Here is a 26,367-nt window from a genome sequence, read left to right as displayed (position 1 = left end):
TGCCAGGAGAGCCTCCCCCCCCCCCACTACAATTGCTGGACCAGGGGCCTTCTGAAGTTTAATTTGCTGAAGAGCCAGAAGAAGGTCTTCATCCTCTATAGTTGAATTTAAAAAAGCACATTGAGCATCCAAAATCTTAGGAATATCAGTTCTCCAGATACATATTGCTCCTCCCCAGACCTGGAATATAAAATTTCATAAAAATTCTTAAAAATCAGATTAATATTTCAATTGTATTGAGCAATTGTCCCTTCTAAATTTCACCTGAAAAATTTTGGAAGCTCCCCATTTTTGTCGAATTAAGTTATCTATTAACTTCCCCCTTATTCCCATGTAAGTATAATTGATATTTGTAATAATTCTGAAATTTTATTGATCTTTGATGAAGAAATTCATTCAATTCCATTTGTTTAGCCAAAAATGATGCTTTAAGGGCTGAAGTTAGATGCATTCCCAACACCGCCCGATTCCTCTGGATTTGTGTTTCTAAACTAAATATATTTTTATCTCTCGTTTTCCTCTTTCTAACAGTATTTGCAATAATCTGTCCTCTAAGCACTTCCTTTGCCATTTTCCAAAATAAAATAGGTTGAACATGTTCAGCATTATGAGTTTTAAATTTCTCCCATTTTTTGTTATAAACACTCTTTTAAATCTTCTGGCCTTGTATAACTCCAATGGGAACCTCTTAAACTCCCATCTGTGTGGAATGCACCATATTCAACTGGATCCAGATAAAAACATGATCAGAGATCCCATATGGACTAGTCTTTGCTTAGGCCAAATTGGTAAATAACTGTGTGGAGGCTAATAAATGAGCAATATGGGATTGAGTAGAATGAGCATGAGATAAATGGGTGAAATCTCAATCTCCTGAATGTAATGCTCGTCAACTGTCCATGAAATCCAAAGTGCTGCAGAGAAGGGCAACCCCTTAGCAAGGCTTAATTGTTCTTGAGAACATAGTCTTGTTATTGAGAAAGACTTGGAGGAAACCACTGCTTGTCCTGGATCGGTAGCATGGAATGTTGCTACTCCTTGGGTTTTGGCCAGGTACTAGTGATCTGGATTGGACACCTTGAGAACGGGCTACTGGGCTTGATTGGTCTAACCCAGTAAGGCTATTATGTTCTTGTACTTGGGTCATAAATCCTATTTAAAGTCCCCACCAACTATGAGTTGCCCCCACCCACCAATAAGATGACAATTTGTTTATTAAAGAATTGATCCAATATGTTAGGTGCATAGACATTACAGTGTACTAGTGGGTGTATATTCAGTGTGATCTGTGCAATGACAGATCTACCCTTGGGGCCCTGTACCACAGAATGAACTTGGAAAGACGGACTCTTTATAAACAAAATCAGAACCTCAGCTGTACGATTAACAGCACACGTTTCTATGATACGTCCAATTCACTCCCCGCCAATGATATCTCTCTCCAAAATCCCCGCCCCCCCCCTCATGAACCGGCAACAGGGAGTTTGGGGAGAGGGGGGCTCCATTGGTAGGAGGGAGTGGGCATCCCTCCTGCTGTTTTCGCTGCCACAGGGTTGGGTGGGGCAGTTTGCCAACTTTTTCTAGCGAGGAGAGAGGGAGCATAGCAGGAGGGAGTGAACATCCCTCCTTCTGATTTTTTTGCGAGGGGGTCTGTCCCCGGTTCTGGTTTGTTAGGCGGATGTTGAGCAGGGCCATCACTGGCGGTAAGGCTTTTTTATTTTTTTTTATTTTTTTTTTTTAATGAGACAGATATTGTGCATGTGTAACACATGCACAGTATCTCTAACCATTAAAAAAAAAAAAGTTAGGGGTAAGACAGGTGAATGACTGGCCTTGACCTGTCATTTTTTTGTTTTTTTAATCACTAAAACCCATTCCTTTTTTGTGCATCGCCAAGCGGTTAGTGCATCAGTTGCTCAGGTAGTTTGCATTGGGTTTTAATATTAAATAGCTAATTTGCATGGCTGGATCAGAAAATGGGGAATTGAGGGGAATAACACGCAGTGAGCCATTTTGTGCATCAGGTCGGCAAATGCAATTGTCACTAAAGCAGTCAAAACTGTTTAGCGACGATCACTGACTTCAGTGGTATCTAGCTCTTACAGAGTTGTCCGGCTAATTTTGGGCATTTTATTTGAATGGCTGTCATTGCCGACTGTTCATAGTGAAACCATGTATTAGGAATATGCCCAGTGCTGTCTCCTTGTGGCTGGATAATATTTTTTTTTTTCTGGGCCACTATTTGGACAAAATTTAAATGCTGAATGTGAGAGATCATGCGGAATCAGAAGGGTTAGTGTTTGTCCAGCTAATTCAAAACATTAGCTGGACAAATCTTTAGAAATATGGACCTCACTTAGAAAAGTTCCACATCCTTCACGATTCCCAATCCGGCTTCCGCACAAACCACAGCACAGAAACTGTCCTAGCTGCTCTGACCAACTACTTCCTCCACCTGTTCTCACTGGGCAAAAGCGCCCTAGTACTCCAATTTGACTTAAGCAGCGCCTTCGATCTGGTCGACCACAATATCCTGCTCAACTGCCTTGACTCGATCGGCATTACCGGCCAAGTACTAAACTGGTTCTCAAGCTTCCTAACTAACCGTACTTACCAGGTCCACAGCAATGGAACCTTCTCCCATCACTGGCGCAACCCCTGCGGAGTCCCACAAGGCTCCCCTCTATCCCCCTCCCTTTTTAACATTTTCTTGGCTCCCCTGGCACAGACACTTGCTGACTTAAACCTAAAATCATTCATATACGCAGATGACATCACCATTATCATTCCCCTTACTTCATTCACACAACAGACGGAACAACTCACCTCCTCCGTCCTCACCAAACTAGAACTATGGACCTCACAATTCAAATTAAAACTGAACACCGAAAAAACCAAAATTTTCCTGGCAAGTCCTAACCATAAACTTACAAACACCTCCCTGAAATTGAACAGCCTAGACTATCCTATCAACCCCACCATAAAAATCCTTGGAGTCCTCCTAGACAGATGCTTGACCTTCGAAGATCATACCAGTGCCCAGGTCAAAAAATGTTTCTACTCCCTCTGGAAACTTCGCACCATTAAATGCTACTTTGACCACCTCTCCTTCCGTCTTCTGGTCCAGTCACTAATCTTAAGTATACTGGACTATTGTAGCATCATATACCTGGGATCCTATAAAAACACCATCAAACGTTTAAGAATAGTTCAAAATGCTGCTGTCCGCTTCATCTTCGGCCTCAAAAAATATGACCACGTTAGCCCCTATTACACTAAACTCCACTGGCTGCCGGTGGAGGCAAGGATCATCTTCAAATTCGCCTGCCTCTGCTTCAAAACCCTAGCAGGCTCTTCTCCAATCTACCTATCCGAGCACCTTGAAATTGCTGGCCCCTCTCGTACACGAAACACCTACCTGTTCTCTTTTCCTTCCCTGAAAGGCTGCCTCTACAAGAAATTTCTCGACAGATCCCTTGCATTCCAAGCGGGCAAATGGAACAAATGCCTCACAGCACTCATCTCCAATTCCCCCCCCTACCAAATGTTCAGGAAGGCAATCAAAACCTACCTTTTTGATAAATTCCTCTAACTTCTCCCCCTCCTCTTCCTTGCCTCCTCCTCGGACCTTGACTTACCTCAGACTCTCGACTCCTCTAATCCTGTCAGCCACCAAATGGCTTAACAAAATGGATCACCTTTCCAACTAATCACCCCTTCTTCGTTACCTCCCTTACTTAATGCCTCTGCTCGGCTTTATCGAACTCAGCAGTATATATCACCGCTGTATGTAACACTACTGTATTAACTCCGCTATATATATGCAACTTACAACAAATGTAACTTCTCTGCAATAGTAACCAACCTGAAAAATAACTTCACCGCAAATGTAGCGTCGCCGAAAATGTAAATGTAGCTATACCAAAAAAAAAAAAAAAGTGTAACTTCGCTGTAATGTACAGTCTCTTTATCTGTTAACCGCATAGAACTTCCATGGTAATGCGGTATACAAAAATAAAGTTATTATTATTATTACTGCATGAATTTGTAGAACAGTTTTAATTGGAGTGCTTTGGTGACTTAGTAATGTGGTCAACTGAATCATGAAGCTAGGAAAGTGTTTGTCCAGTTGAAAAAAATGTTAACTTATGTGTGTTTAATATATATTTTTTAGCAAGCATCTGGACCTGCTGGAAAAAATGAGGAGAAGATTCAAGTATTGACTGACAAAATTGATGGACTTCTTCAGCAGGTGAGGATTATTAGATATGAGTCAATCCATTATATTCATTGTTTAGAAAGAAACTTACTTATATTTTTTTTAATAGATTGAAGAACTGGGTTCTGAAGGAAAAGTAGAAGAAGCCCAAGGAATGATGAAACTGGTTGAACAGCTTAAAGAGGAGCGAGAACTGCTCAGATCCACGACTTCAGTAAGTAAGCATTTTCTGTTATTCTTATTGTATTGTATTGTATTAGAACACTATATGGAAAAATGATTGTATTATATTAGAACACTATATGGAAAAATGATTAATTTACAGTCACTGTAAGTACTTCATAATAATTCTGCACAGAAAACTTTGATTCTGAAATGAAGGCAAGGATGATGATATTCAGAGTATGGTTTCCATTGTTCTAGGTTGACAGTTTATAGATCAACAGAGGTCTCTAAAGATATGTACTCTTATCTGCTCTTCTTAAAGATTGACTATAGTTGCATTAGGGAGGTGGGGGCTTATCTTGAGGCAGGTGTACCATAGGCTTATGGTAGATGACATTGAAGTTGCTCTGTATCGGTCAACTGGAACTGTATACATTCTGTAGCTACAAGGCAAGACACTGCCAGTACACAATCAATACTAACAAGCAGGATAGTGTGGGGCCACTGTCCTTATGCAGAGAGACTGCAAGATCCCAGATTTGTACTATCATTGTAAGAGTCTTCATGAAAGTAATTTACATAACAGGAAACCAGAAATTTTTAATTTTTTTTAATTTTTTAATTCTTTATTCATTTTACATCTTACAACAAGTGTATAAAAAAAATTAACATTTGAACTTATGCAATATCACTTGAATATCTATCAGTTTAAACTTAAATTATAATATTTAAACCCTCCCTCCCAACCCTACTAATTCATATGTAGTTACATAATATATTATATAATTTTTCCTATTACTCTAGACATTTAATATCAGATCAGAAATCCCTCCCCCCCACACTTTGCAATTATACCTATTAGGGAAAAATGATATTTCAATCACCATTCATTTCAATATTCTATTAAAGGCCTCCAAACCTCCTGAAAGTTATTAAAATTTCCTTTCTGCAAGGCTAACATTCTTTCCATCTTGTACAAATGACAATGAATTCCACCAAAAACTGTAATTTAATCTATTCCAGTTTTTCCAATTAAATGTAATCTGCTGAACCAGAATTAGTAGACAAATTTAATCAAGGGCTGCAACAAGAAAAGTGGTCCCTGAACATGGGGCATATTGACCAAGCTCTCTCAAAATATACTTAAGTGGATCTATTTACCTCAAGCTACAGCAGTGTTAGATAAATTTGCTAACAGCAATGAGATTGATCCATGTCCAGCCTGATTATTAAAAAATCTCTATCTAATGAAAGTTTTACTTTCTTGAAAAATCTCTTGTTAAATCACTAGAGACATGGGAAATGCCGGCAGTACTTTAAGCCTTAGTTAAACCCATGATAAAGAGTAAAAATACCTCAAAGGCTGGATTTATTGAATTACTGATGGGTTTCAAATTCCTCAGTGGTAGCAAGCATTATTGAGACTAGTGTTGCAGTGCAGTTAAGGAATTATTTATAGAAGATACATGAGATGGATCCAGCTTAGTCTGGATTCTGAACAGGGTATATAGCACAGAAACTGCTTTAGTGGTTTTGCTTGGTGATATGAAAAGATATTTATATCAAGAGGGAAAGGGCCTTTTAATGTTGCTCAGTGTCCTTTCTTGTGTACAGTAGAGCCTAACCACCACTCTTTCACTGATGCTTTGGCATTCAGAAAACCCCTGAGCTGTTTAGGATCTACAAAAAAAAAATCTTTCATTCAGAAATTTCAGTAAATACAAGGAAAATGGAAGTAAATTTATGTGCCCAGTGCTATGCATAAGAATAACCATACTGGGTCATACAGATGGTCCATCTAGTCCAGTGCTTCTCAACTCGGTCCTGGAGTACCCCCTTGCCAGTCAGGTTTTCAGGATATCCACAGTGAATATGCATAAACTTGATTTGCATACATTGCCTTCATTATATGCAAATTTCTTTCATGCATATTCATTGTGGATACCCTGAAAACCTAACTGGCAAGGGGAAACTCCAGGATCAAGTTGAGAAACACTGATCTAGTCCAGTATCCTGTTTCCAATAGTAGATAGTCCAGATCACAAGTACCTGGCAGAAATCCAAATAGTAGCAACATTCCATGCTACCAATCTGAATTGTCTGCTATTGGAAACAGGATACTGTTTGGGTGTAGAATCTCCTCAGAAGTATTATAATAGCATATCATAACAGTGGCTTTGGTGTGGTTGGTCTGGTTGTGAGGGATGGCATGGGCTGTGTGAATGTGGGAGATAATTATGGAGAAAGTTTGTAGGTTTCTTTTTAGCCGTGCACGATAGGGGGAGGGAAAATTCATAGAAACATGGTGGCAGATAAAGGCCAAGTGGCCCATCCAATCTGCCCATCCACTATTTCTCTCTCCCTAAGAGATCCCATGTGCCTGTCCCACACCTTCTTGAACTCGGACACAGTCCTTGTCTCCACCACCTTTACCAGGTGACTATTCCACACATCTATGACCCTTTCTGTAAAAAAGTATTTCCTTAGATTGCTCCTGAGCCTGTCACCTCTTAACTTCAACTTATGTCCTCTCATTCTGGAACTTCCTTTCAAATGAGAGATTCGCCCCATACTCATTTATGCCACATAGATATTTAAACATCTCTATCATAGCTCCCCTCTCCCACCTTTCCTCCAAAGCATACATACTGAGATGAAGACCACTGACTGTTTTAGTAGCCACCTTCTGGATCAACTCTATCCCATTTATATCTTTTTGAAGGTGCGATCTCCAGAATTGTACATAATATTCTAAATGAGGTCTCACCAGTGTCTTATACAGGGGCATCAATACCTCTTTTTTCCTACTAGTCATATCTTTCCCTGTGCACCCTAGTATCTTTCTAGTTTTCGCTTTTGCCTTTTCAATCTGTTTGGCCACCTTAATCACATACTATCGCACACAAGTCCCACTCCTCTTTCATGCACAAAAGTTCTTCATCCCCTAAACTGTACCGTTCCCTCAGGTTTTTGCAGCCCAAATGCATGACCTTGCATTTCTTAGCAGCCAAAAGTCAGACCATTTTTCAAGCTTTACTAGGTCCTTTCTCATTTTATTCAGACCATCAGGGGTGACCATCAGGGGTATCTGCTCTATTGCAGATTTTGGTATCATCCACAGAGGCAAATATTACCTGACAGTCCTTTAACAATATCGCTTACAAAAAATGTTAAAAAGAGCAGGCCCAAGAACCGAACCTTGAGGCATACCATTGGTAACATCCCTTTCCTCGGAGATATCTCCATTGACCACTACCCTCTGTTGCCTTTCACTCAATCAGTTCCTGACCCAGTACGTCACTTGGGGCCCATCCTGAGGGCACTCAGTTTATTAATTAGACACCTATGTGGAACACTGTCAAAGGCTTTGCTAAAATCTAAATACACTACATCTAGCGCTCTCCATCTATCTAGTTCTCTGGTCACCCAGTCAAATAAATTGATCAGATTTGTCTGACAAGACCTGCCTCTAGTGAATCCATGTTGCCTTGGGTCCTGTAATCCACTGGATTCCAGAAACGTCACTATTCTCTGTTTTAAAGTGTTTCCATTAATTTACTTACTACAGAAGTCAGACTTACTAGCCTGTATTTCCCTCTTTCCACTTTTGTGAAGAGTGACTACATTCACCCTTCTCCAGTCTTCCAGTACAGAATCCAACTCCTGCTTCTCTTGCAGATTATTATTAGTATTAAGTTGCATTTAGTTGGCATTTTATTTACTTTTGACAAGGTGACCTATTGTCAAGCTAAAACATGTTTCTTATTTTCCATTGGCACCTCCTTCCCTCCGATCCAAATAGTACCCTTTTTTTGTCAAAGGTAACATGTAGCTAGATATTCACATTGAGGACTTGATTTCCTGCTTCTGCACCAGAGAAAGCATAGTGCTTATCTGTGATAAATGTTCTCTAATGACAATAGAATATTAGTCCTTATGATCAGTAGTTTCAGAATTCCACTAAAATACATGTCTTAACTATTCTGATTTTAAGGATTTCAAGCAAACTGTATTAGAAGACAACTACTGCCATTCTTTCTACTAATCCTTCACAAACCTTAAGGGCATCATTCTTACAGATATCAGCATTTTTCCAACAGAACTGAGTCATGAAATGAAAATCTTTCTTTAATATAGCCTAGCAGCTGGCACTATAGCTCGGGTGCTATGTATGCTGTACTGGCATGCAGGAGGTCACTAGTTTAAGTCTTGATCCTCCGATCTAAACCTACTTTCCATACCGTCAATACGCAAACTGTTTTACGATACTACTCGTAAATCTATTTTTTCAGTTACTGCCCCTTCTTTGTGGAATGCCCTCCCATTAGATGTTTGATTAGAGAACTCGCTTGAAAAATTTAAAAACAAGCTCAAAACTTTTCTCTTTAAAGATGCCTTTACTCTTTAGTACCAGCTTCCGCTTTTCAAACTTCTAATTTCTGTGAAGCTCTGAAACATCAAACGCTTCTTCTGAAGCGATCCCCTCCCTAATGTCTTGCCACTCCCCTTTTACCTTCCCTTTTTTATTAATTTTACTTTGATGTATTTTAAAAAACTTCTCCTTTCCCAACTTCCCTTTTGTCTCATGTACGTTAATGTGAATTTGCCTAGTATTTTAATATTTGACAAAATATTGTTTTTATTTACCCATTTTAACAGTTTTCTACAATCTTTTTATACTGTACACCGTTTAGACATTTGTTTTGATAGACGGTATATCAAAAATAAATGAACTTGAACTTGGATTTATTTTTAAAAAAAGGTTTTTAGTCCAACTAATTCTGAAATTTTCAATTGAAGTGTCATTCTGCAGTTCTCCTTGACCTTTAGAAATAACAAATAATTAACTAGCAGCTGGTAAGGACATCACTTTATCTTGAATATTGCATCATGGTGCGGTATTTGGTTCTGAAGGCACATATTGATATATAGACCAATTTTCCCCCCAAAGATCAATTACCTAACTTAGACATCTGGATTTTTCAAATTGATTACTCTATATCAGTGTCCCACAAATTTTTTTTTGTTCTATCACACTAACGAAGCAAATATTTTTCTGTGGCACACACACAACCCTGCTTCACACAAACCCCGGGTTATGTCGACACCCACGCTTGCACGGAGACCCTACAGATATGGTCCCGAGCTCAGGGAAAACAAGAAGATACGGTTCATGTGGAGGAGGCGAGGCGCCAATGCCCTAAGTGACTCTCAGTATACGTCATGTCTTTCAATCCCTGGCGGCACACAATTTGTGATTCACTATTCTATACTTAACTCACAAGGCCCATAAATATAGGGTCCTAAAAAGAAGGTATGCCCTGGAAGAAGTGCCAATTGGGAGGAATGAAGTTAGAAGTTGAATGCTAACTTCCAGATCTAGGCACCATAAATGTTGTGGTTTAAGTAGAATTTAGGTGTTTATTTTCAACTGAAAATAAACTTCTAATTTAGACACCTATTTTTAGTATTTGTCTCTGTCATAATAATGTATTCAGTGGCTATGAAATAAAATCTAAAAACATAATGCTAATAATAAAACATTGTTCTTTCAGACAATTGAGAGCTTTGCAGCCCAGGAGAAACAAATGGAAGTCTGTGAAGTTTGTGGAGCTTTTTTGATTGTTGGAGATGCACAGTCAAGGGTGGATGACCACTTAATGGGAAAGCAGCACATGGGTTATGCTAAAATTAAAGCTACGGTAGAGGAATTAAAAGTAAGATTGTTGTATCCATTTTTTTTCTTCTTTTTAAATAACAAATATGTTAATCTACTGTGTAGTTCATGATGGTTTCTATTTTTGGATGTTAGAAGAAAAGTCTAGAATAACTTGACATAATTCCTTTGGCTGCCCTTTATTCAGCATATATTTTCACAGGTATGATAGTTAACTTCATTTGACCTTGTGTTACAGTTGGCTATTCTTAGGGGAAAAAAAAGAAAAACCACTACTCGAAAAGAAATGTGCTTGAAATAAAAATGAATATTTAAATTATCCCAGGACAAGCAGGCAGATATTCTTGACTGATGGGTGACGGCACCGACGGAGCCCCGGTACGGACAATTTTAGAGTGATTGCACTCTAAGAACTTTAGAAAGTTCTAGCTAGGCCGCACCGCGCGTTCGCGAGTGCCTTCCCGCCTGACAGAGGCGCGCGGTCCCCAGTTTTCTTAATTCCGCGGAGCTAAGAAGACGCGTGTTTCCAACGGCTGTTGGAAGTTTTTTTCTATTTCACTTGCCTTCCCGCTCGCGCGTATTTTTCTCTTCATATTTTATTTCTTTCCTTCTTATTTACCTTTTGTAAAAAAAAAAAAAAAAAAATATTTTTATTTTTCATTTTTTTGTCGATCTGACCCGGCGGGGCCTGTTGGCACCATCGAAGCCTCGGGCTTCGATTTTGCTACAGCAGTATTTCCCTTCATGCCCCCGTCACCGGGTTTCAAAAAGTGTCAGCGGTGTGCACGCCCTATCTCCCTCTCCGACCCACACAAGTGGTGCCTCCAGTGTCTGGGTCCGGACCATAGGGCTGAAACCTGCACCCGCTGTAGTTCTTTACAAAAAAGAACTTTAAAAAATCGACAAATTCAGCAGCGGATCCTTTTCGGTACCGCTATGGAAGTTGCACCGGTATCGACGTCGACGACTTCCTCCAAATCGACTCCGACTACCTCGGCACCGCAAGATGCATCGTCGGTGTCGACTCCTGTAGGTAAGCCGGCTAAGAAGCTTTCCCCTACTGTTCTAGGCCCGCCAGTCGAGCATGCAGTGAGCCAAGTCCTGCAGACTGAGCGCCGGCCCCGTAAACGCTCCGCTCCCATTGAAGTCTCTGCCTCGTCATCGGCATCGACTTCACCCGAGCGTCGAGCGGCACCGAAGGTACCGAGCAAGAAAAAACCGGTACCGGTGCCATCGGGACCAACGTTGGATGAGCGCATTGCCTCTATCCTCCAGGTCCAGCTTAAGCAGCAACTCTAACAGTTGCTCCCGGCTCTATTGTCTCCGAACCTTCCAGTGTCGGTACCGACTGAGCCTTCGGTGCCGTCTGTCGAACAGCCTCTTTTATTGTCATCGACTGTTTCGGCACCGCAAAAATCTTTGTCCATGCCTGTTCTGTCAGCAGAACCAAAACGGCGTGCTACTCCTACGGTGTCGGAACCGGTACTGTTCTCTGAACCCCGTACCGTACTACATTCCCCAGGTACCGTCTCCACTCGGTCTGGTAAATCGGTACGCAAGACTAAACATACTGAGACATCGACTCCACTTTCCCAGGGCCGTTTACAATCGGTACGGGACCCTGACTTGTGGGACGATTCAGATGATCCCCTCGGTACCGAGGAGGATTACACATCTGATGAGGAGGAACCATCGGTGCAGGATACTACTGCTAAGCCAGAGCACTCCTCCTTCACAAAATTTTTAAGGGAAATGTCAGACACCCTGTCTATTCCTTTAGAGTCTGACTCTAAAAAATCCAAGGCATTTTTGGATGCCTTGGATTTTGACCAACCTCCTAAAGAGTTTTTAAAGTTACCCCTCCATGACATCTTGAGGGAAACTTTTTATAAAAATCTTGAAACTCCTTTGACTATCCCAGGAGCCCCAAGAAAACTGGAATCTCTGTATAAAGTGATTCCAATCCCTGGATTTGACAAACACCAACTTCCCCATGAATCTCTGTTGGTAGAGTCAACCCTAAAGAAATCTGCAGGAGCCAGTATGTATGCAGCTGTCCCTCCTGGCAGGGAAGGAAAGGCCATGGACAAATTTGGAAAGCGTCTTTACCAAAATGCCATGCTGGCCAACCGTTCAGGTAATTACGCATTCCACTTCTCGTTTTACCTGAAGCATCTCATTCAACAGGTAACCTCTTTTCAAAAGTATATTCCGGACCGTAAACTTCCTGCTTTTCAGCAATGTACCTCTAGTCTTTTGCAACTCAGGAAGTTTATGGTCCGCTCTATTTATGATACTTTTGAACTGACGTCTCGAGCTACTGCTATCTTTGTAGCAATGAGAAGGTTGGCATGCTACGGGTCTCAGAACTGGACGTGAACCATCAAGACCGGCTTGCCAATGCGCCTTGCCTAGGGGATGAGCTGTTTGGGGAATCCATGGATACCACCACACAAAAGCTCTCCGCCCATGAAACTAGGTGGGACACCTTGTTGAAAAACAAGAAGAAACCTCCTCCTCCTCGTCCATTCAGGCAACAATCTTCATATCAAAGGAGGTTTTCTGCTCGACCGGCTCAGCCTCATCCTCCTCAACCTCGCAGACAGCGTCAGCAGCAGCAACAGGCTCGTCAACAACAGCAGCCTACTGTCAAACCGGCTACTCAACCTAAGTCGACACAGCCCTTTTGACTCCTTTCTCCAGGACATTGCCAGTCTTCCTCCATCATGTCCTCTACCTCAGCCCATAGGAGGTCGACTACAAGTTTTTCTATCTCGCTGGGAAGCAATCACCTCCGACCAGTGGGTACTTGCTATCATCGCCCACGGCTACTCCCTAAATTTTCAGACTCCTCCACCTGTAAGTCTGCCAAAAGAGTCTGCTTCCAACAAGGCTCAGTCCCTCCTCCTCGCTCAGGAGGTTCAATCCCTCCTTCTTCTCAATGCCATCGAACCAGTTCCTCTGGACCAGCAAGGCCTGGGATTTTATTCCCGGTACTTTCTTGTACCCAAAAAGACCGGAGATCTCAGACCAATATTAGATCTCAGAGATCTCAACAAATGTCTGGTCAAGGAGAAGTTCAAGATGTTATCTCTTGCCACCCTATACCCTCTTCTTTCTCAGGAAGACTGGCTATGTTCCCTCGATCTCAAGGAGGCGTATACTCACATTCCAATTCATCTGATGTCCAGACAATATCTTCGCTTTCTTGTCAATCAACATCATTACCAATACAAGGTGCTACCCTTCGGCCTAGCCTCCTCGCCCAGGGTATTCACCAAATGTCTGATTGTGGTCGCAGCTTATCTCCGCTCCCACAACTTTCAAGTCTTCCCTTACCTGGACGACTGGCTCATCAAGGCTCCTTCTCCTCAGTCCGTTCACAAAGCCACCGATCAGACCATTTACTTCCTTCGATTGTTGGGGTTCGAAATCAATCTACCCAAGTCGCACCTCATTCCAACTCAGCGACTTCAATTCATTGGAGCCATTCTGGATACTGTTCGGATGAGGGCTTTTCTTCCTCCAAACCGCCTTCACACCATCCTTCATCTCTGTCAGCAGGTGTTCCAGCAACCTTCCATCTCTGCAAATCACATGATGGTGCTCTTGGGACACATGGCCTCCACAGTACATGTCACTCCCTTCGCACGTCTCCACCTGCGCACTCCTCAATGGTCCCTAGCGACTCAGTGGTCACAAGCGACGGATCCTTGTTCACGACACATATCTGTGACCTCGTCTCTTCGACAGTCGCTTCTTTGGTGGTTGAAATCATCAAATCTATCCAGAGGTCTACTGTTCCATCTACCTCCTCATCAACTGGTCATCACCACGGATTCCTCCCCCTATGCATGGGGAGCTCACTTGAACGAGTTCCAAACTCAAGGGTTTTGGACCACCCAGGAAAAGAAACACCACATCAATTTCCTGGAACTCAGAGCGATGTTTTATGCCCTCAAAGCTTTCCAACATCTCCTTTTTCCTCAGGTTCTTCTCATTTGCACAGACAACCAAGTTGCAATGTACTACATCAACAAACAGGGAGGGACGGGATCCCGTCCCTTATGTCAGGAAGCTCAAAGGATTTGGACCTGGGCGACTGCTCGTCACCTATTCCTGAAGGCAGTCTACATCCAGGGGGAACAGAATTGCTTAGCAGACAATCTCAGCAGAATCCTTCAACCTCACGAATGGACTCTCGACCCCTCGACTCTCCAGTTCATTTTCTCTCAATGGGGCACTCCTCAAGTGGATCTTTTTGCAGCTCCCCACAACCATCAACTGCCCCTGTTTTGCTCCAGACTTTACTCTCCTCACCGTCTGGAACCCGATGCATTTCTCCTAGATTGGACCAATCTCTTCCTTTATGCATTCCCTCCTCTTCCGCTCATGCTGCGCACCTTATTCAAGCTCAAGAGGGAACAAGCCACCATGATTCTCATCGCTCCACGGTGGCCCAGACAGCATTGGTTTTCCCTTCTACTTCAACTCAGTTCCAGGGAACCCATACCTCTTCCTCTGTTTCCTTCACTGCTTACACAGCATCAGCAAACACTGCTTCATCCCAACTTACAGTCTCTGCACCTGACAGCTTGGTATCTCTCGGGCTGACTCCAGCTCATGCTCTCCTTTCTCAGCCTGTCCGTTCTATTATTGATGCCTCCAGGAAACCGTCTACTCTTCAATGTTACCAACAAAAGTGGTCTTGGTTTTCTTCCTGGTGCCTGTTACATCACCATAATCCCATATCTACAGCAGTGGGACTGGTGTTGGACTATTTATTGTCCTTATCTGACTCTGGTCTTAAATCCTCTTCGATAAGGGTCCACCTTAGTGCCATTGCAGCTTTTCATGAGCCGATTCATGGAAAACCCCTCTCAGCTCATCCCTTAGTTTCAAGGTTCATGAAGGGCCTTTTCAATGTGAAACCACCTCTTAAAGCCCCTCCTGTTGTATGGGATCTTAATGTGGTTCTTTCTGCGTTGATGAAGCCTCCTTTCGAGCTGTTGGCCTCAACGCATTTTAAATTTCTAACTTGGAAAGTGGTCTTTCTAATAGCTCTCACTTCTGCCAGGAGGGTCAGTGAGCTCCATGCACTGGTGGCGGATCCACCTTTCACTGTTTTTCACCATGATAAGGTCGTCCTCCGCACACATCCCAAGTTCCTTCCTAAGGTTGTGTCTGAATTTCATCTTAACCAATCCATCGTTCTACCTGTTTTTTTCCCAAAGCCTCATTCTAATCCAGGTGAACAGGCTTTGCATACCTTGGATTGTAAACGTGCTCTGACTTACTATCTTGATCGCACCAAACCTCACAGATCATCTCCTCAACTGTTTTTATCATTTGATCCTAACAAGTTGGGTCATCCTGTATCTAAACGCACTCTGTCCAATTGGCTTGCTGCTTGCGTTTCTTTTTGTTATGCTCAGTCAGGCCTGACACTGGAAGGTTCTGTCACGGGCCACAAAATTAGAGCTATGGCAGCGTCTGTAGCTTTCCTCCGTTCCACTCCTATTGAGGAAATCTGCAAGGCTGCTACTTGGTTCTCAGTTCATACTTTTACATCTCATTATTGTCTGGATGCATTCTCCAGACGGGATGGACACTTCGGCCAATCTGTTTTACAAAATTTATTTTCATAATGGCCAACCTTCCCTCCATCCCTCTTTTTTGTTAGCTTGGAGGTCACCCATCAGTCAAGAATATGCTGCCTGCTTGTCCTGGGATAAAGCACAGTTACTTACCGTAACAGGTGTTATCCAGGGACAGCAGGCAGATATTCTTGCGTCCCTCCCACCTCCCCGGGTTGGCTTCTTAGCTGGCTTATCCTAACTGGGGACCGCGCGCCTCTGTCGGGCGGGAAGGCACTCGCGCACGCGCGGTGCGGCCTAGCTAGAACTTTCTAAAGTTCTTAGAGTGCAATCACTCTAAAATTGTCCGTACCGGGGCTCCGTCGGTGCCGTCACCCATCAGTCAAGAATATCTACCTGCTGTCCCTGGATAACACCTGTTACGGTAAGTAACTGTGCTTTCCTCCACCCTTCTTGCAAGTCCTGTCTCTCCTGTAGAGTTTGTACCCTGGCAGTACCATGTCCCATTTGTTGTCCTCTGTCCACCATGTTTCTGTGATTCCAATTATGTCTAGATCCTCTCTTTTGGTCATGATCTCCAGTTCTCCCATTTTGGTCCTTAGGCTCCTTGCATTTACTTGAAGCAGTTGTAAAAATTGAGCTTCATAGTGGCAGGTTGGTCTTTCTTTCCTTAAAAAATAAGTTTGTAGAAATTACTTTACCTTGTTTTGCTAAACTTATCACTTAGTATTATTTGCATTTGTTTACTCAGAATCTCTTCTGTGAGCTCACTGGATCCTCCTTCCTATTTTCATATAGTTCTAGCGGCTTATCTTCCCTTTCCTACCATTCACTCTATTCCATTTTCTTGCGTCCCATTCTACATCATTGTTACATTGTCAATCATTTTGCTTTATATTCTGCATCTCCAACATGAATATACTAAAAACATGCATATATGTATAGGATTTTTCTACCTTTTCTGCTGAATTCTGTTTAGGGGAAGGCAAGGGACAGGGACAAACTAACAAAGAGCCTTGCATAGGATTGATCTCAGTGTGGTAGGTCTGTAAGTGCTACTGGTCGTATCTTCTATGTAGTAGATGTATACTGATTGGTACACAGCTGTTTTCTTATAAGCTGTTTTCTTATAGAAATCTGTCTTTAGCTTTATCTTTTTAAATATTTATTTGAAGGAAAAGCTAAGAAAAAGAACTGAAGAGCCTGATCGTGATGACCGGGCCAAAAAAGAAAAGGAGGAAAGAGAAGAAAGAGAAAGAGAGCGTGAAAGAGAAGAAAAAGAAAAGAAACGTCGTCAGGAACAGGAAAAGGAAAAGGAAAAAGAAAAGGAAAAGGAAAAAGCTCGTGAAAGAGAGAGGCGCAAAAGAAGTCGCTCAAGGAGTAGACACTCGAGCAGAACTTCTGACAAGAGAAGCAGTCGGTCACGTGACTACAAACCATCAAGAAGTCAGGAGCGCCGACGAAGCAGGTACCGTACCTAAACAGGAAATGTGCACATTTAGTTGGTTTGATTAGAATATGCCTACAAAAAAACAATCTATAATAATAAAATGCTAAGCGCGCATGCGCACTCTTATCCCGTGTTCCCTGAGTCCTGATTTGTCGGGATGTGGCCACAAGAGCGCGCATGCGCGCGTGTAAGGATCAGCCAGGTAACAGCTGCAACTCCTCACCCCCCCACCCCTGCTGCCGACCCTAGGCACACTACTAACACGACGCAAATCCCCTCCCTCTCCCCCCTCCACCCTAGGCACACCACTAACATGTCGTGACTCCCTCCCTCCCCCCCCCCCCCGGCCGACCCTACCCGACACAACGGAAACCCCGTTGACCCTCCCAGCCGACCCTTCCACCACTAGACGGCTGACAAACCTGGCAGCTCCAGCAGGGACGCGGCAGAGGAAATTAGGCCAGTAGAAGAGCCGAAGCAGCGTGTTTAGTGTGCCTGGGACACTGCTGGAGCTGCCTGGTTTGTCAGCTGTCTAGCGGTGGGAGGGTCAACGGGGGTTTCTGTTCTGCCGGATAGGGTTGGCGGGGGTGGGGGGGGAGAGTCGCAGCGTGTTAGTGGTGTGCCTAAGGTCGGGGGAGGGAGTCGCGACGTGTTAGTAGCGTGCCTAGGGTCGGCGCAGGGGGGGGGTTAAAAACATGCTGCTCAGGGGGATGGGAGGCAGGCAGGCTGGCATCGGAGGGGGGTGGGAGTTCAATGGAAGGCAGGATGGCATCGGGGGGGTGGTTTCCATGGAAACATGCTGCTCAGGGGGATGGGAGGCAGGCAGGCAGACTGGCATCGGGGGTGGGGTGGGGTGGTTTCAGTGGAAGGGGGATGGGAGGCAGGCTGGCATAGGAGGGGAGTGGGTGGGTTCAATGGAAGGCAGGCAGGCAGGATGGCATCAGGGGGGTTTCCATGGAAACATGCTGCTCAGGGGGGATGGGAGGAAGGCTGGCATGGGAGGTTTCAATGGAAGGGGAATGGGAGGCAGGCAGGTAGGCTGGTATCGGAGGGGGGTGGGGGGGTTTCATGGAAACATGCTGCTGGCAGGCAGGCAGACTGGCATCGGGGGGGTTTCAATGGAAGAGGGATGCAGGCAACGGAGGGGATGGGGGGTTTCAATGGAAGGTAGGTAGGTTGGCATTGGGGGGTGGGGTGGTTTCCATGGAAACATGCTGCTCAGGGGGGATGGGAGGCAGGCAGGCAGGCTGGCATCAGGGGGGGTTCAATGGAAGGGGAATGGGAGGCAGGCTGGCATTGGAGGAGGTTGGGGGGTTTCAATGGCAGGCAGGCAGGCTGGCATCGGGGGGGGGTGGAGTGGTTTGCATTGAAACATGCTGCTCAGGGGGATGGGAGGCAGGCAGGCTGGCATCGGGGGATGGTTTCAATGGAAGGGGGATGGGAGGCAGGCAGGCTGGCATCGGAAGGGGGGGTGAGGGGAGGAAGGAGGCACTGGGAGCACTAAGGACATAGAAAGGGGCACTAAGGACACAGGGAGATTCACAGACAGAAAAAATGACAGACAGGCAGCGTGCAAGGAGAGAGAGACAAAGAAAAAAAATACTCAGACAGACAGACATCTACTCTAGCACCCGTTAATGTAACGGGATTAAAGACTAGTATATAAATAAAATTGTAAACCATAACTCTCATATGCTGCTATTAGCTAATAGAAACAGCTCTCTTAATTTTAATGTAACTTGGTCTGTATGGGCATACAGCAATGGATTGGGGAGCATAGAAACAAGACAGCAGATAAAGGCCGAATGGTCCATCCAGCCTGCCCATTCATATCATCTGCTATCTCCTCTCCCTAAGAGATCCCACGTGTCTGTTTCGTGCAGTCTTCACCTCTACCACATCCATCGGGAGACTGGTCTACCCAACTACCATCCTTTCTATAAGGAAGTTTTTTCTTACATTACTCCTGAGCCTATTACCTCTTAACTTCATCCTGTGCCCTCTCCTGGAGTTTCTTTCATCAGAAAAAGGCTCACCTCCTGTACATTAATGCCACTGAGAGATGTTTTTTTTTTTTTTTATTTATTAAAGTTTTGAATTTTCCATGAGAATTACACTTGCTCAGGCAATACAAATGAAATTAAAAAAAAAACAAAAACTACACAAAAAAGTTATTTCCACATTTTTTCCTTAGACCACTATCAAAAGGGGGATAGGGCCAGTGAAAGGTGAAGAGACTAATAAGTAAAGGAAAAACAATATTAAAGAAATGGCCTAACAAGCTTATGTCCTACTATATCCTAAACAGCCATTCAACTACAGCTAAACAGAAACCACTCTCTTCAAATCCATAAAGGATTGCAGCTGTTCACGTGAGAAAAAAAGAAAAAAATATACTTCACTCCAAGATATTTAACCATAGATTTGCATGGATAGGCCAACAAAAATGAGGCTCCAAGAGCTACAGTTTCAGATCTCATGGCCAAAAATAATTTCCTTCTCTCCTGTGTTTGCCTTATCGCCTCCAGAAACATCCAAACCTTTTCTCCATAGAATAACACTTGAGGATTGCTAAAATAGAGTCTTAATATTCCATTAATATCTTGTTCAAAAACAAATGATTCTAGTAAAGTTGCTCTTTCAGAAGATTCAATTAGTTAAGATTCAAGAAAATCTAACATTCAAAGCCTCTCTTGTATTCAAAATACCATCTTTTGTCCTGGAGTCACTCCTATATTTTTCCTCATTGGAATATAATATATTCGATTTAGAGAGGGAATATTTTCAGGAGAAAATCTTAAAACTTCAATGAAATATTTTTTAAAGATTTTGATGGGCATTATCACCGGAGACTGGAAAATTCAAAAAGTGCAAATTCAATCTATGATTGTAATTCTATATTTTCTCAATCTTTCTATTTAACAGAATCTTATCTTTAATAATCCCAGATGTTAAATCTTGAAGTCTTAACATTATCTTTAACAGATTTCAATTCAAAGGCAAATTCTTCCATCTATTTTTTCCCTCAAACCGTCTACAGTACTCACGAGAACAGTTTTATGGCATTTGTTGCAGAAAAATATAAAGTCAAAAAGTAATGTTTCAATTAAGCAGATGTTCAAAGTGTGCTCCCTTTGCATGAAGGCACGCCCTCAGCCTATGCCGCTACTGATCTATGGACTTGCCAACGGCACTCTACTTCAGCTCAGCCCAAACAGAGATGAGGTCTGTTTAAGGTCTTTGACATCATAAATTGCTATCTGGTAGACTCGTTCCTGTTTCGGCCATCAGATCTGGTAATCAACTGGGTTTAGGTCTGGTGAATTCACAGGCTAGATGTCTGGACCAATGAAGTTAGGGGTTTCCTGATGTAGCAGTTCTATGGTGTCCTTTGCCTGATGTGCTGGGGCAATGTCCTGTTGGAAGATAAAGTAGTCTCCTGATGAGCGATGGACAGGTGGCAAAAGCTTTGTATCAAGAGGACATCCCGGTAGTATACACTGTTGATCTTAACCCCAGGATCGGTGAAGAACAGATCTGTGAATCCAAGTTTCGAGATTGTGACTGAGACCATGACTGACTGGCTAAAGGTCAGGCGGGTCTATAGTAGGCATTTGGCATTCACCTCGTGCTTCAGTGTTGTTGAAGGCATGTACAGGCGATCATTCTGTGTGTTAACAGAACATGTCAGCCCTTACTACCGTCAGCTGCACTGGTTGCCAATGGAAGCAAGAGTACTTTTCAAATTTGCTTGTATTTGCTATAAGATGTTATTTGGATTAGCTCTGCTATATCTCCTCTCTCATTTTGAATGGTGCTATTCGACTAGGCCTACTCGGCATACTGGTTTATTGCCGTTATAAAAAATATTTCGATCGATCTTTGGCTTATCAAACAGGTAAAGTTCAAGTATGGTTAGACCTGATTCAACAATCAGCATCTTATTGCACCTTTAGAAAATTGGTTAAGACCTATTTGTTCAAAAAATTTATTACTTGATTGATGACTATGTCATAGTTTCTTATTGTATTTTTCACTATTGAAATATTGTACTGTTTTTATTCCAGGACAAGCAGGCAGCATATTCTCTACATGTGGGTGAAGTCACCGACGGAGCCCCCTAGCGGACGTTTTCGCAAGCAAACTTGCTTGAAGGCCTTCAGGCTTGCGATTGGCCCGCGCATGCTCGCGTGCCCCTCCCGCCCTGCCTAGGGCATGCGTCTCCTCAGCGTGTCCTCAGTTCAATGTTTTCTGCGGAGCCAGAAGCACTGCTCTCTTGCTTCGCGCAATCTCATCCCTCTTGCACCGCGGCTTGTTTGGTTAGTTTCTGTTGAGTCGCTGTGCTCGCGTCTTTCCTTTTCTTTATTTATGTCCCAGCCTCGTTCCGGATTTAAAAACTGCACTCGGTGTAACCAGGTTATCTCCATCACTGATCTCCATCGTTGATGTGTAGAGTGCCTGGGTGCAGAGCACCACGCTGAGTTGTGTCCCCGTTGTGCGACTCTACAACTACGGGCTCTTCGTCGAAGGGTGGCCAAGATTCTCCAACTCTTTGGTCCCATGGGTCCTGCGGGACAGGCCTCGAGCTCGGCCTGTGGCACCCTCGTTGGGCACCTCGGCCTTGACTCCCTCATTGGGCGCCTCGGCCTCAAAGTCCCCGTCAGCCTCGAAGGTTCTGGCCTTGGCTTCTTCTACTACTCCGGCCTCTGATAAATCTCCTCTTTCCTCCTCTTGTGTGCCAGCAAAGAAGCCTACCTCGGAGTCTCATGTCAGCGCCGCCTCGTCGGCGCCTTCAAGACATCACTCTAAGTGTGCCTCCTCACGTAGGGAATACTCTTCCTTGAGGTCATCCCCTGAAGGAGCGCACTGCTGCACCTCCGACCCACCTTCCTTTGGTCTCGGTGCCTATGTTCGAGTACATGCTTAAGGCTATTATTACCACACAGTTTTCCTCGGTGGTCAGCCAGCTGGTCCCAACTTTGATGCCTGTGACCTCGGTCTCGATCCAGTCGCGGTCCGACCAGCCTGAGCGTCCCCTCGTCTCTCGAGACCTCAACCGTAAAATTTGTCGTTCCCTCAAGCGATTCTTCCTCCCCTGAGACACCTAGGACTTTTTGGGGGTCCCGGCCGGGGATCCGTGTTTCCCTCGCTACTGGGGCGAGGCTATCTACACACATGCTTGTCCTCGAATTGGACTCTAGTGTATGTTCCCCATCAAGGAGCTTGCAGGCTTCTACGGGACCATTTTTGAATGGCTGGTTACACTAGGAGAAGCTATGCTGTAATGTCCAATTCTCCCGACCTTGAGAAAGTTCGGCGAAACGCGTCAGGAAGGGGAATGGACTTTGAATAAGCTAAGACTATTATTTATATTTATATATTTATATAAAATAATTGAAATAAGTAAATAGTTGGGAAATAGTACTTGGAATCATGAAGAATCCCACCACCTGTATCTATTGATCAGGGTGGATATCTGAATTCCTAAGATGTAGTGTTGTAAAGAAACTGGACTAAGAAAGAATTTATAAAACACTGGTATATTATCTAGCGCTATTATACTATCTAAGTTGGAGTGAACTGTTCTGGGATAAAGCACAGTTACTTACCATAACAGTTGTTATCCAGGGACAGCAGGCAGATATTCTCACAACCCACCCTGCTCCCCTGGTTGGCTTCTTAGCTAGGTATCTGAACTGAGGTTCCTCACAGGAGATGCGCGCCCTAACTCGGGCAGGAGGGCACTCCCATATGCACAGTGCAGCACTCGGAAGCTCTTACAAAGATCTTCAAGCAAGTCTGCTTTCGAGGCTGCCCGCTGCGGGGCTCTGTCGGGTACGTCACCCACTGTTGAGAATATCTGCCTGCTGTCCCTGGATAACAACTGTTACGGTAAGTAACTGTGCATTTTGGTGTGTTGGGGGGGGGGGTTGTTGTTCACAGTGTAGATATCTCTTAAGAGAGAACATTCCAACAATTTTTCCAAAATTACTCCATAGTTTTCTTTGGTTTATCCTGTGAAGTATATCCTTTCTTTCTCCTTATCTTTCACGATCTGACCTGGTTCCCTTGTCTCCTGTGGTGGTTTTATAAATTCCTGAGGTATAGGCAGGTTATGTGGCCCTACCTGTGGCCACAGAATCTTAGGATATTAGGGACCCTGATTATTAGTTTTGATTTGATATATTTTTTTTTGTGCATCTTAAAATAAAGCCTGGATATGTTTATAATAAATTGATCCACTAAGCCATGTTTATATTTGTGATCTAAAGTAGTTTGTAAAGAAATGTTATGCACAGATATATAGGTTTTTTTTAAGCTCTCTTTTTGTAATTAAGGATATTTCTTTTTCATTTTCCAGGAGCAGAGAACATCAAAGAAGCAGAAATCATGATAGATCAGACAGAAAATACAGATCTCGTAGTCGGGATAGAAAAAGATCAAAAAGCAGAGATGGCAGGTCATATAAACATAGAAGCAAAAGCAGAGAAAGAGAAAGAGAACGAGAGAGAAAATCAAAGGAGAATGGTTGGTACACCCATTACATTGAAAATCAGAACTGAAGTTGTGTTCTAAGCTTATGACTGATGTTTGAAAAATTCTATGCAATTCATTTTTAGGGGTTTCCACAGCCACTCGGGTTTTTAGGATATCTTCAATATGTATGTAAATATGAGATAAATTTGGTTACATTGGAAACCCAGTGAACACAGATTCTTCTCATTGTGGATAACGAGGTTGCAATAGAGACCATAGTACAGCGTTTTCCAACTTCTTCAAACTAAGTACCCCTAGATCAAAAAATGTTCAACCCCTGAACTCTGAGCAGCAGAGATTTTGAAATGGATATTTTATTGTTAAACTGTAACTAAATAGACAATATACATAACAAATACAAGCAACTGCAACTGGCATACAGACCAGACTTGATATGATCTCATATAAACTGGCCCCTTGACAGTTGGTGTGTTATTCTTACAAACTGAGTAAAAATGAATAATGATACTTAGATGGAACCTGTTTATTAAAAAAGGAAGACCTCCACAAAATTTTCCATTTGTGACCAATGCAGTTTCATTTTTTTCTCTGGGAAAATAAAGCATGAAATCTGATGGTCACTATGAGCAGGTTTTCTCTCACACATCACACTTGCCATTCTCTCTGTTTGACACCTAACACACAGTAACGCACCTACCCCTACCTGCCCTCTGTTCAACAGACAGCTCTTGTACCTCAATACATATCAGTAGGGTTACCATATGGCTCCAGAAATAGGAGGATGAATTGAAACACCTGGATTTTTACTTCCATTGAAAGCAGTGTCTCAATCTGTCCTTCTTTTTCTGATGCTACTGCAAAATGTCTAAAGCCCTGTCTGATATTATAATAAACTTTGGGGATCTTTTATAAAGCTGTGCTTCCGAGCAGTGCACACTAAATGTGAATCCACATGTTCTATTCTTATGGGCTGCTCGGCCATTGCAAAACACTATGCACAAATTTGTACAAAAAAAAGGAACCTTACCATATTGAGGCATGTGGACAGCCACATAGCAGGAGGAAGAGAGGATCGACTGATGACCTGCCTCCCAGGAGCGAGAACCAAGGACATCGTGGACAAAATTGGGAAGGTCCTGGAAGGAGCGGAGACGGAAGAGACCGCAATAATGATCCACATCGGGACGAATGATGTCAGCAGGAGAGACTACAGAAGAGGCACGCTGATAGAACAGTTCAAGATTCTGGGAAGGAAACTGAAGATGAGGACCCAGAAGATAGCATTCTCAGAGATCCTACCGGTACCAAGGGCAGATGTGAAAAGGCAGGAAGAACTACAATCAATAAATGCGTGGATGAGGAGATGGTGTAAGGAAGAAGGGTTCCACTTCGTGAGGAACTGGACAACGTTCTGGGGCAAGAGCAAGCTCTACAGGAGAGATGGACTGCACCTGAGCGCAGCGGGAACAAGACTTCTAGCAAACAACGTCAAGAGAAGAATAGAACAGGCTTTACACTAAGAGGCAGGGGAAAGCCGACGGTCGACCTAGCGTCGACGATTCGGAAGACGGTATCCCATGAAGATACTAAGGGGAAAAAAGGCTGGGAAGAAACAAGGGACAAATTACAGGAGTCGACTAACCCAGAAGTGGAGGTTAGAAAGATTGTAGCAAAAGAGAAGATACCAAAGACCGAAGCACAGGGAAAGGAAATGAGAAGGACGAAATGCCAGGATCTAAATTGCATATATGCTAATGCAAGGAGCCTAAGAAACAAAATGGAGGAACTAGAAGCCATGGCCAATGCAGAGGACATAGACATCATTGGAATCTCTGAAACGTGGTGGAATAAGGAAAACAAATGGGATACAGCACTGCCGGGATACAAGCTCTATCGCCAGGACAGGTCAGGACAGAAAGGAGGAGGAATAGCCCTATACGTAAAAGAAAGCATACAATCGACAAGAATGGACACAGCGGAGACGACCAACAAACTGGAATCGCTATGAGTTAAAATACCGGGTAGGAAAGGGCATGAAATAAAGATGGGCTTATACTATCGTCCACCCGGGCAAACCAGAGATATTGATAAAGAAATGGATGCCGAGATGAAGCGAGAATGCAAAAGAGGTTACACGGTTGTTATGGGAGACTTCAACTACCCCAGGATAGACTGGAGTCTTGGAAGCTCAAGATGCGCCAGGGAGACAGAATTCCTGGAGGCTATACAAGATTGCTTCATGGAGCAGCTTGTTAGAGAACCGACGAGAGGAAATGCAACTTTGGATCTAATCCTAAATGGGCTAATGGGACCTGCAAAGGAAGTGGAAGTAGTGGGACCGTTGGGAAATAGCGATCATAATATGATCAAGTTCAAGGTTGAAGTAGGAATACCGAACGGAAAGAGAACCATAGCGACAACTTTCAACTTCAGGAAAGGAAACTATGAAGCAATGAGGGAAATGGTATGGAAGAAAATTAGGAACACTTCCAAGAAATGGCAAACGGTAGAACATGCCTGGTCTTTTTTCAAGGACACGGTGAGCGAGGCGCAAAATCTGTACATCCCCAGATTCAGAAAGGGGTGCAAAAAGAGTCGAACAAAAGACCCGGTATGGATGACTAAAATAGTGAAGGAAGCGATAGCCAATAAGAAAAATTCATTCAGGAAATGGAAGAAGGACAAAACTGAGGAGAACTGGAAAGAGCATAGGAAGTATCAAAAAGAATGTCACAGTGTGGTTCAAAAAGCCAAAAGAGAG

At 43.4% G+C, this 26,367-nt stretch overlaps 1 protein-coding gene across 1 annotated transcript in view; it reads left to right on the top strand.

The window, feature by feature from the left end:
• Window positions 1-26,367, top strand: part of LUC7L3 (LUC7 like 3 pre-mRNA splicing factor) — a 79,085-nt gene that overhangs the window by 39,505 nt on the left and 13,213 nt on the right. The window contains exons 5-9 of the mRNA XM_033962080.1: window positions 4,175-4,252; window positions 4,329-4,433; window positions 9,940-10,101; window positions 16,834-17,126; window positions 23,470-23,636. Of these exons, the coding sequence (XP_033817971.1) occupies window positions 4,175-4,252; window positions 4,329-4,433; window positions 9,940-10,101; window positions 16,834-17,126; window positions 23,470-23,636 (805 nt within the window). The remainder of the gene's footprint in view (window positions 1-4,174; window positions 4,253-4,328; window positions 4,434-9,939; window positions 10,102-16,833; window positions 17,127-23,469; window positions 23,637-26,367) is intronic.

The sequence above is a fragment of the Geotrypetes seraphini genome, chromosome 10 (genome assembly GCF_902459505.1).
Source record: "Geotrypetes seraphini chromosome 10, aGeoSer1.1, whole genome shotgun sequence".
Classification (NCBI taxonomy): Eukaryota; Metazoa; Chordata; class Amphibia; order Gymnophiona; family Dermophiidae; genus Geotrypetes; species Geotrypetes seraphini.
This window is presented reverse-complemented; position numbering and strand designations above follow the sequence as displayed.